Source organism: Anser cygnoides, chromosome 11 (genome assembly GCF_040182565.1).
Source record: "Anser cygnoides isolate HZ-2024a breed goose chromosome 11, Taihu_goose_T2T_genome, whole genome shotgun sequence".
Lineage (NCBI taxonomy): Eukaryota > Metazoa > Chordata > Aves > Anseriformes > Anatidae > Anser > Anser cygnoides.
Window position 1 is genome coordinate 1,765,001 of NC_089883.1, and position 12,368 is coordinate 1,777,368.

The window sequence follows — 12,368 nt, forward strand, 5'->3', positions numbered from 1 at the left end:
AAGGTAGCTGTGCCAGTACCTGGAATTGATTCAAAATGCTTAAGACACTCAATTACTTTTTAACACTGTTACCCGATGTAATGACATATCTGCTATTTCCCTTGCATTTGATGATGCAACATCATTGTAATTGATTCATTTTCTCAATTAAATAAAGCTACTGCGCTTTCCTCTATGTGAATGCCACAGAGACTCCCGAGTTGGATGTATTACCTATTTTCTCTGTCTCAGATATATTGCTTGTAAGGCTGCACTGTGTTCCTCTGTTAACTCCACTAGAAAATGTAATGTTACTGTCATATTTTTCAAGTTCTGAACAGCAATGAACTTAGCCGTATTTATATTAGGCATATTTTTCACTGTTAAAACTATGTTGTTTACCTTTTCCGAGATCACATTATTGGGCAGCCTCTGCAGCTATAAAACAAACCTAACCGACGACAACTTCACAGTCGGTGCTTCTCCTTTTGCACACAGTTCATGAAAAAGTGAAGCATCCAGTTTTATAGCACATTAAGAACAGTTTTAAAAGTACTCAACATAAAATGTTTTATCTTCCTGTTCACCCGGCTCTGCCTTTCCCGTCCCCAACAGCCCGGCTTTCGTGCACTGCAGGGAGATAAAAGTTTAGGAGGCAGGTCAGTCTCGAGTGATTGCAGTGCGGTGGTTGCAGCTCGAAAGCTTGAGCATTTGGCCCACCGCATACCCTGGGCGCTCGGAAAAATCCGAGGTCTGGAGGAAGGAGACTGTAACTGTGATGGCGCTACATGAAGAATTCGGAAGGGTGAAATGGCAGCAGTGACACAACTGCAAACCCTGCTTGAAAGGACGACCAAAAGGGCACAGCATGCACCCCTGAAAGTACGGAGGAATGCCTTGGTGCGCTCCTGGAAAATTCGTTCCCACCTCGGAAAGGTCACATCAAGCCTCTCACCGGCAACTAAGAAGGCTTTAAAGGCTTCTCAAACGCAACTGGAATTGTGAGAATTTGCAGAATTAGATGTAATTTGATGTTTCTGAATCTGTGTTTTATTTGCCGCGTTTTCTCTGTACTTACTGCATGTGATAACGTGGAACTTGAAGATGCAGGGAAAATGATAAATAAATCTATCACATTAATGGTCTGTTTCTCAGGTCATGAAATATCAGTGGTATTTGGATAAACCACGCTGCAAAGCACATTCTCCAAATGGTGTTTTTTTTTTTTAGGTTGGTTAAAAATGCAAAAGTTTGCCTCCTGCTTCATCTACTATTTAATGAGTGCCTCTGGTTATGAAAAGCAACTTTTGTCAGACCATCAGGTTATATTCCTGTCTCCATGGAGATACTTTGGACGGGAAGTGGCTGAGAAGACCTCTACCATCCCCTTCACATTATATTCACAAGCACAATCAACGAAACTCAAATGAATCCACCCCGGGTAACTTGGAGGAGTCACTAGCTATAGCTTTAATTTTCGCTTTTACTCTCTGGAATTAGGACTTGCCCTGGAGCTCTTGTTTGAGAGATTTGCAGGTGACCCAGGGTTAGATCTTCCCATATCAGTTAACAAATTTTCTCTTTACATATATACTGCTGTTCAAGCTAGCGATTCCCCCATCCTTTTTTTTTTAATCGAAAAATATATACACCAACAAATCATACGGTTATGATTTTTAAGGGAGGCTTTGATGTAAGTTTTCCTATTCCAGGGATCAACAGATTTCAGAAGTACATATAACTTATTTATAATATTTATTAATGAAGGTTACATTTCATTGAGGGGCAGAAACAACGATGATCATCTCCTACTGACAAATGACCAACGTACACTTGCCTCGTCTCTGCCCTGGTACGACTGGAAAAGGAATTTGTAAGTGTACTTTCCATTCATTCTTCACCACCATGGGTTTTACCCTTCCTCTGGAAGGGAGACAGGATCTTCAGATATATTTTACAAATTCTTGAAAAATTGGAATTGGTTAAACTTTTGGAAGAACTGAAAGCATCGAACCCGGTCAGATTGACCCCTCTAATCTGTTCCTGACTTTCTGAACAGCCCCCAAAACAAGCAGTGCATTTTGCAAATGGCAAACTTCAATCACTGCCACAAAACAGAAGACGAAAAAAAAAAAAAGAATAAAAATAATTTCAAAATAAAAAAAAAAGACAATTCACAACAACCTTAATATTAAATATATTCTTACAATTATATTATGCTGGTTTTCCCAGAGGTCTGCAAGCAAATTTATATAAAGAGATTATTTCATCCACCATTGAACTGCAGCCACTTCTCACAGAAATCTGTTTACCAGAGTTTAGTAACACAATTCAACAAACCGGGCATGAAAAACTGCACACTGTTGAAATTATGGAGGGAGCGTAAGAAGCCAGCAATAACCACCACACCGGAGTGGGACCAGGAGGCTAATGCTAACACATTCCTCTCGATCAGCAGGAATAGGGGACAAGCAAATCTTTGGAAAAAGTGTAAATTTAGCAACGCATTGTTTAAGGGCTTTTTCAAACACTGCAGCAAGTACAGCATGTAAAACACAAAGGGTGGTCAACTAGAAACCTAATAAAGGTATGGGTTTTAGTGCTAACCACGTTTAATTTTAACGTTGCCCACGTTCATCAAGTTTAGCAAAATGACTACCATGCTAATAGAGAGGCATACCCAGAGAACCTGGAGGACACTGCAGAGCAGGAAAACCAACCACAACTGAGCAGGAATAACATCATGATGTCACAAAAAAAAAGGGCCAATTTCCACAGGGGGATGTCCAAGGAGAGGACGGCCTGAGGACACAGGAGGTGACCCCTTCCTCACACAGCACGGCTGCATCTGAGCCTGTCTAACCCCGGAGAGCAGTGGGCAGCTGGAGAAAGTTCAAAGAAAAGCCCCAAGAACAGTCAGAAACCTTCAAAGGACAGGCTGAAAAAAACTGGGGTCTTTAGACTAAAGACAGAGCAAGGAGGACACAGCCACCAAGGCTCCTGCATCTGTTCTCCATGTTGTTGCACTCAGCAAGCACTATTCCCTGCAGTGAGGAAAACCTTTCTAACAATAAAGCACAGGGACACATCATCTAAGGAAACAGGAGAGCCTCCAGTACCAGAAGTGCTGAAGAGCAGCAGATGAATATCCATCAGCCCTGTCCCTCCTCGTAAAAAGAGTTACTGCAAGTCCTTTCTAGCTTGAACGGAGCCAGGTAAAAACACCAGTGGTTAAAGCCTGTCACTGGAACCTACCTAGAAAAATCCTGGGCTCTTACTGATAAGCTGTAAAATCAATTGTGATCACAACAAATGATGCATTTCTAGGGATAGCTGAAAGGAGATAGCTCAGAGAAGCAAACATGCAGGTATACAAGTGGAGCTTTCTAAATAAATCAAGGCGCTGAGTGGGTCTGGACAATGAAAGGCACCACGCTACGCAAGGAGCACCCTCTCCTACGTCTTTTGATCGCCCACCATGGGTAGCATCACAGTCCCTCGTGGATTAGGCACATGGCTCCGCGGGGCTGGCAGCAGAACTGCTGCCATGGAAGGGAGACGCTCGCCTGGACCTCTAAACCTTTCATGCTTATCCTGGGCTTGGGAGCTCTTCACTACGTTGAGCAACCATCGCCCGGCAGAGGAGGACGAGCTGTGCCCGTGGTAAGAAGGCCAGCAAGGTGGAGGGGGGGGGTCTGTTCCTCTTCAGCTCCTGGCTCACCTGGAAGAGCCTGAGGCCTCCTCATCCCAGCCAGCAGAGATGTGTGGTTTTAGTGAACCCGCTGACAGCGCCTAAGCGGCCTCCCGAAGCAACCAGCAACCGAACCAGTGCACCTACCGCTAGCTTCCGCCCGAGGGACGGCCCGATCCGCCGGGGATAAGTTCTCGTTTGGGACATCACCCCGCGGGCGCACCCACTGAGGGAATTGTGACCGGGAGGGAGGGTCCCTTCCGCGCACAGCGGGAACATCTCCCCTCCAACAGCAGCACCGACTCGTGCAGGTGTTACATGTTTGGAAAAATATCTCAAAAGAAATTTCATATTCCCCCCCCAGATGCCTTTTTCCCTCTTGGTTAAGAAGCTCTCGGGGCAAACATCACCTCACTTCAGGATCTTACTCAACTTAGACAAAAAGGCCCCAGCTGAGGCAGCCCTACGTTGTGAAGGCAAGAGAGTAACTGCATGGATTATTGCATCGAGGGTTTCTTGCATTAAGCCCGTTTCTTAGTCAAACAATAAAAATTGTGACAATAAAAAAAAAAGGGGGGGGGTGACGATGTCGTAACCCGCAGGAGTTAACACGCACACAGCAGTCCTTCAGGACCGTGAGCTAACGGCCCACTCAGAAAAAAAAACAGCTTTAGCTAAGTTTCCTACATTTCCAAGCTTGAGCATAGTATCCAAGCATGGATTTTCCTTTCGTTTTTATTTTTTTAAATTGGACAGGAAGATTAAAATAAAAAATATAAGCACGTCTGGATGCTTCACATTCCTAACATAAAAAATGTGTTAAAACCTATGCATTTAAAAAAAAAAAAAAACGTATCTGGAAAAACTAAAACTCCATTCAAATTTTACAGCAAGTTTCTGATATTAAAATCAAATTTAAATACAAATGTATTCCTGGTAAAGGGAAAAAAAAAAAAAAGAAAAAGAAAAATTTGTCCAAAGCACATTATCTAAAGAATGATGTATATGCTGTGAAACCGATGTTAAGAAATTGTTAGGAGTTTAAAATATTAGCAGATGACAAAATATTTTTGGTGATTTCTGGACTCTATTATAAAAGCAACAGTATTTGTACAAATCTGTGATATTTAAGATATTATAAAAATGTAATTGGAAAAAATCACTATTTTGGCATTAGCATTTGAACAGTGTATAATGTCTTTTAAATGGTTAGATATAATGATATATGTGGAACGTAAGACATTTCTTTCTTACCAGGAAACATGCTGTAACCAACCCTCAATTTATTCTCACAAAATAAATGAATGCTTAAAGGATGTTTCTGTCAATTGAAAAAACAACAGTAAAATGGCTATTTTGCATGCCAAGTAAAACTAAATATTTTTTTCCTTGACAACCTGCTTACATTTAAAGGAAACCAGGCCAAATTTGATCAATAGTATGGATTACATATAACAAAAAGAATCTTAGCCCATGCTAATACAGGGATCAGAAAGCAGCAACTTCATTTAAAACCATGCAATTATTTAGCAAACTAGGATATAGCAAATAAATTAATCTGTTTTAAATGGAAGCGCTTGCACAGTAGCTTTTTGACCTATAATTAAATCTTACTTGCAGAAATCACAGCGAGGGCAGAATTTGCTGATGAAAAGATAAAAACAAAATCTTGAAAAAAAAGGAAAAAAAGAAAAAAGACACAAAACCAAAATAAAAACAGCTTTGGCATCATAAATCAAAAAGCATTTGCAAAAATCTTTTCCTGCTGAAAAAAAAAAAACCCAAGCCGCCTATATCCCAAAGCTGGGGTAAGCCTGCATCGTCCCCTGCTCTCCATGGAGCAGAACTGATTTGCTCCAGCTGAGGATCTGGCCCAGAGCTCGCAGCACACACTGCAGCGTCTCTCTGGCGCTTTTTATGTGCTGGGGATTGGTAAAAGTACAAACCTTTCTCTAACAGGAGGAGCAAAAAGAAGATTTCTCTCACCGAGGATTTTTGGCTGTATATTTTCTTATAAAGGAAACCAATGGCAAGTCTATAGCGAGCGCTTTCTTGGGCTATAAAATTTTCTATTATCCACTTATGTTTTCTTTGCACTGGGATTTAAGAATGCCTCTTCATTGAGACGAGCAATATGTCATCATTTTGTTGAACTAACAGGCCTGACAGTCCTGTCTCTCCGAGTTAGGGACACTGCTGCTCTGTGCTCACATCGCTGGTAGCAGGAAGGTAGAGAAGCTGGGAGAATAAAAAGAAGGGAAAAATCTAACTATAGCTGGGTTCCTCGCTAATTCATCTCCATTATTTATCACGCTGCAAAAACAAACTCGTTATATTAAAAAAAAATTAAATTAAGGTCTGTCTGACTTTCGGTACGTTTTGAAATAACTTATTTGAATACTCGGATTATATATTTTAACAAATATCATCTTCTGTGTTCATCATTCCTCTTGTCTTTTTGATCTTTTTTTTTCCTACTTATCATGTTCTTTATTTGAAACAGATTTTTAACAGATAATCTTGATCGTTATAACAATATCTTGCTTGCATTTTATTCAAATAATTCTTAAAAACAGCTTAAAAAGCCGTTTGGAATAACATCAAGCTCTCCATCAATCAAACGAAAAAATTCCGCTGGCGGTTGTATAAACATCAGATCAACTCTGATGTCTTCAAGGATTTCAGAGTGAACCATAAAAAACTCCATTAACTTCTGACAAAGAATGCAAATTAATCACAACATGGGGTGAAATGAAATTAAAGGCTCTTTTCTAATCAATGACAAGGCAGGATGAAATATTTGGTAGTCGGGCTCCCCGCGCGCGGGGCCGCCCGGATGCTCGCACGCTCCCCGCGCGGCCGGGCGCAAGGTGCAAGCACGGCCCCGGCCACTCGCCCCCGGAGCTATCTGCTTACAAGTCGCTGAGATCCACAAAACACACTAATCATCTGAATCTCAGGTGCATCCAATTTGTTATTCACACTCTCCGGTGCCAGTGAAAAGCCTGGCGTAGACAGATGCACCAGGAACCTTAAATGACAGTTTTGGCCTCCGGAAGTGCGATCGCTACAGCAAAATCTAGTACAGCCTCCAGGTGAAATGTCTGGAGCTCCATATGGAGCAGGGAAAATTAACAACAAGATGAAAATCGCTGTAGCAGCGGGGAGCCTGAATTTTTTTTCGGAAAAAAAAAATATAAAAAAAAAATTTAAAGATGAGGAAAGAGAAGTAATAAATTAATGGGGTGTGAAAACATTCAAAGCTTTACAATACCGGGGGCACTATTTGCTCAGATTTTGTGGGGGGGGGGGAGGCGGGGTGGGAGGGTGCGGACGGGGAGGCAGGATTTTTTGTTTTTTAAACTTCGGGTCATTTTCATGTAATTTATTAACCGAGGCCCGGAATTGTAGCCAAAGGAAGGAGAACGTTTCTCTAAATGCAGAAGTATCTTAAATACAGTGGTTGTGATGCGCGCCTCCCTATAGCTGATTAAACCCTCGGCAGCTGAGTGCTGCCGATTTCTTTGGAATATTTCCCTAATGGATGCAGCGTCCTTTTAACATCCCTGCTTTGTATAAAGTTTGACTACAAGCCGAGAATATTTAGTGGGCAATTCTTTTCATTTCTCCTAAATTGCATTATCATTAAACAAGCCATTGCCCCCATCATGTTTTTGTACAATATACTGAATTTGAATCTCCGTGATTAACTGTACGTCTCGCAGCCTCTTCAGCCACTGCACATCTTTGGGGTTCCAACTTAAAATTTATTTAAATATGCTGGGAGGTTTCATGGCCTTTTGTTATTAGTTTTATTTATTTTTTACAGTTCTTTCTGCAGAGATGCGTATGTTGCCATCAAAATCAAATAAATTAAGTTTAGACTTTTAAAAGAAATTTGGAACTTTTTTGTACGTGCTTTCTTCACCTATCTGAAAGGCTAAGCATGCTATGTGCTAGGCTTGGTGAAAGGGTTTTCCTTTCAATTTTAAATGTTTACACAGGAAAGAACTTTACTCAAAAGAGTTTGTTTTTCTGGTGCATGTGTGTGTATGCACGTGCACCATTCCTATTAGTTTTAATAAAGTTGCACATCAGGGGAAGAATATACCCCTAAGTGCTTACTCGTGTATCTACAGAAAATCCTATGGGTGTCATACACTACTTCTTCCAAAAGGAATTTTACATCACAGCAAACAAGCAATAGCACATTGCAATACCACGCCAGGAAAACAAACAACAAAGACATGAAAACCATTAACCATTTTTGAAATTCACTACATTTTAAGGATTAGTGTTTCCTTTGCAAAGTTTTTATAGTGGGAAAGACTGTTCTAATCATTACTATTTCTTATTTTCTTGTACAGGTCACTACCAGTGGCATTTAGCTACAGATTACGAAATAAACTGCATATTAAGACATCAAAAATAATCCTAAACACACCCAAAAGCAACTCTACTTACATGAGTAGTTGCTTGTATCCTTAAGAGCTTTCAAGACAAGACTTAAACATAAGATTAAATAATGATAACGTGACAAATAAGTGGTAGCAAAATAAATGCTTATAAAACACATGGAAAATGAGAAGTGCTAAATTCTATCATTAGAATGTTCTACTAAAGGCCAGAAAGAAAAAAAAATCATCCTTTAATCTTTCTGGCATATTGCAGGAGTCCTGAATTTCCACACTACAATGATTCCCCCTATAAATCTTATTCATTTAAACTGAATTTATACACACCATTTGTCTGTGTCTTAAAAATAGGGAAAAAGGGGAAAAAATATATTTTTTTTCAGCTACAGCTGGAGACAAATGTTCATTTGCAAGAAAATTCAGGTGTTCTCAAACACGTATTCATACTTGTCGTTTTTAGAGAGAAGTCCAAGTTATTTAGGGACAAATACCGTGAGCACACACACTATTAGTTTCAATCACTTGAATAAACCCACTGACATGAGGAGAATTTACTCAAGTGAGTGACTGCAGGATCAGGTCCTTACACGGGGAGAAAAAAATATATAGAGACTTTAAAAAAAACTAACACCAAAACATTATGGATTATCCACTTAGTCACAGTGAGTTGCTAAGGGTTTTTGTGACCAACTTGGTACATACACATCTAAAATACGTATTCTTCACATAAAAATCCGTATGAAAAGCAGTTGCTTGAAAACCTTAATAGCTTCATTTTAAAGTTTCACCTCTTCAACTGTTTTACATTAAAAAATATACACAATTTCATGGACTACTGACTTGCCAAATATTCTTTTACAAACCCGGTCTGTTTTTTAATTAGAATAGCAAAAAAAGATCTTAAACTAGCAATCGTGTTTTGTTCCCAATTCCGAAAATAATTTTTTTGTCTGGAATCACATGCAATATATGCGCTCTAACTTCTTTTCCCAAGCTCCAACACCTCCGTGAACAGAAGGTTATCTTGTGTTCCACATCACGTTGATTTAGAGGTATAACACACTACTCCCAACGAGCATCAAGACACTCAACGAGCACAAGTGAGTATGCCAGCGCGTGGAGGACACTTCAGTACAAGAGCTTCTTTTTTAACCCTCTCTCAAATGAGAGGGTTCATTTCAAAATATGGCTAAAACACGCAACGTATGCTCTGGTAACCAGCTACAGCTCGCTCTCAGTCCATAAACATTTTCCATAGGAGATGAGAAAGCAAAAATTCAATGTATTTCCACATACGCAAAATCTTTACAAGTCCATAAAAGTGTCAGGAGAATTTGCTTAAAACAGCTTATAAAAATGGGAGAGAGAATGAGTCCCAGCCTATTATTCAATAACCATGTTTGTGAGGCATCTGCATAATCTAACCATGCATAAATTAGTATGTGTATTACAACAGTTATTTGCATAATAATAGCAAGTTAATAGATGCTTAAAGAGCACAGACCAACACCACCTTTAAATCAGACATGCCTCCAGGCACTCTGATCTGTATAGACCAAGATGCAGAAAACAGCGTTCATAAAACATACAAAAACATAAAAACCACATTCAAATAATTCATTTTAGTCCCTGGACACTTCACTTTTTCCCCTCTCCCAGGAAAGAATAATTTGAAGAACCACAGAATGGTTTGTTACTATGAATTCTAACATCTATCTTGCAATAAGAATTTAAAGTAATCATCAAACCTATTTCTGGACTGGCTGTTTTGTTCAGAGCTTCATGTTTTTTCAAGCACACAAAGTAAAATGTTATACAGTAATACAGCACATTGGCCTAACCATCGCCAAGTTGGAAATAGTTTTACCACTGGCTTCAGTAAAACTGAGTTAGGTCAGTGAGAAGTCAGAAAATATCAGTATGTAAATAAAATACTAATACTAGGTCCTCTTAAAAAGGAGAATCCAGAACCATTTTACATATTCCATTCACATTATATTTTTTATTTGGAAGAATTTTAGATCACTGTACCACTATTCAAATCTGGAATTGAAAAATAAAAATATAAAAAAGAAGTAGATTCATTTTCCTGGCATCAAAAGTACATACAGGATTATTTTTTTTAATCTCACAAAAAAACAATCATTAACATCATCATAATTTTCCTTCTCTCCAGGGAAAAGAAAATCTAGAGTTTGGGGGAAAAAAAAGAAAAAAAAAATCAATAGAGACTTCTAAATGACTCCTTCAAGATACCACTTTTCAATTTAACAGGACAGATTTATTTGTATGTGGCTCAAATGTTCACAATTGCTCTCTGCACCTTCATACATAGGAATGAATGTCACAGTGGCAAACAGCAGTAATGAACAATCTTACCTGAGGATATGGAAACCTCCCAAGAGCAAGCTGGGAAAGGAAATAATATTTGTCTAGTTATATAGATTTGCATGGAGGGCACATTTTCTTAAAGAGAGAAAAGTACTCAACTCTTACTATTGTATAAATTGGAAAATGCCAGCAAAAATAATTCTGAAAGCACACAAAGAGCTGCATTTAGAATGGAGCCATTCACAACAATTACTCCTTGTTTTACATTTCTGAATATTTCTGTATTTCTCAAGCTCTTGTCTGTAGCACTTAGCAACGCTGTTTGATGCCCAAGTTCCTGAGGACTCTCTAAATTAAACCAGTTCAGCCTCAATGGTGAGGCCAACGACACTGCCCTTTCCTGATAATTATCTGCAATGAACGGGTATTGTAGAGCATGCACTCAACTCCCGAAGTCCTTCCCTAACAGGCTCAGAATAAAATCTGGGTTACGTAGCTGAGGTTTGTTTCCTTATTGGTGTCAAATCCAGCTAGGAACCTGTGAGTGGGATCTGGAGAGAGATCACGGCACCTGCAGTACGACACATTGTCTTTTCTTCACATCTGCTTTCACCATATGAACTGAACGTGTTGCTCAGGCTGCTTTAGAAGTCACTCGATGCATTACGAGTGTATCTGCTAGTATCGGTATCAGACACAACAACAGCATTAACATTGCCATAATGCCATAGCTTATAATTATCCCATGATAAACCCTTTGTTTGATACAAGACTTTAGGTTTTCCCCACTGGCATCTGAACCTTTGAAACAATTCCAGAAAAACACAACCGGTCTATTTTGTCTACCATTTAGTGACAGACAAGGGCTTTCAGAGTTGACACAGACTCCCCCAAAAGTGCATTTGGAGCAGTTACCCTCCTGTTGTGCCCCGCTTTCCAGAGCAGCCCACCTCTCTCCACAGCTCCCAGAGGAGCCACAGGCCGGTGAGCTTCACGCCACTACCGCTAACTTGGCGATTCCTTCCCTCACCCAGCCTCAGGAGGAGGCCCACCAAAAAGATATGGACACACTACTATCATTGATTTGTCTGTGTGATGAACTAGGTATATTCATGTCAGACCGATTGACAGCGTCAGCGCTGAAGGTCTAAGCCACCGTGTCGTGTACTGCGAAGGCCGAAGCCTGTGCTGGGTGAAAGCTGCTCGCTGCACCCCTACCGCCGCTGTTACGTGAGCTCTTCAGTGCCATGGTTACTTGACCTGCAGTGAGGCAGCAGTGCTAACCTCTGATGAAATTTCAGCCTGGCTGGCAGCACAAAACCACCCTAAGTATTGAACAGTGAGGCACAGACAGAGACGGAGCAAGGTGGCAAAGTGGCGAAGAGTACAGACGTACTTGAGCCTCATCAGGTCAGGAAAAAGGTCCTGAGAAGGCAAGAAGGAGAAGATGACGGCATGAATGGAAGCAACCAAGCAACAGAGGAGATGGTGCCCTTTCTGCAATTCCAGCAGCTGACCAAACCTACTACTGTATTAGACATTTGGCTGTGAGCCTTATGAGTCCAGCAAACTTCTTCCAGATCCTAGGAGGAAAGACAGCACAGAAGCAAAGTAGGTCCTTGAAGCATTTCTGTAAGAGAAGCATGCAACAGAAATCCAAAGCAAGAAAATGATTTATTCTGGTGACTACCCTTAAAAGAAGCTTTCTCAATATTGAGACAGGATTTGTCCTGAAAGTCTACGGAGAAGCAGAGTGGCTTCTAACAGGACCACTGTTTGTACCATAACTCTAAACGCTTACTTACTGCACAGACACATCACAGTTACCAGAACTGCAAATCTACATTTCCATGCATCACTTTGAAAAATCACCCCAATCCTTCCTAAATATCTCATCAGTGGGAGTTTGCATAATGACTGAGGAGGAGCCATTATGGCCTACTGTATCAGTA

The 12,368-nt window shown here is 40.2% G+C and overlaps 1 protein-coding gene across 4 annotated transcripts in view; it reads right to left on the reverse strand.

Annotated features, from left to right (window-relative positions):
• Positions 1-12,368, reverse strand: part of MAP2K5 (mitogen-activated protein kinase kinase 5) — a 129,520-nt gene that overhangs the window by 37,767 nt on the left and 79,385 nt on the right. For 2 of the 4 annotated variants that reach the window (XM_048046212.2, XM_067003536.1), the window contains exons 17-18: positions 10,465-10,494; positions 541-609 (exon numbers count right to left, since the gene is read on the reverse strand). The exons of 1 other annotated variant lie outside the window; for it this stretch is intronic. In XM_048046212.2, the coding sequence (XP_047902169.1) occupies positions 541-609; positions 10,465-10,494 (99 nt within the window). The remainder of the gene's footprint in view (positions 1-540; positions 610-10,464; positions 10,495-12,368) is intronic. One more of the 4 variants, XM_048046213.2, reaches the window with a different exon arrangement.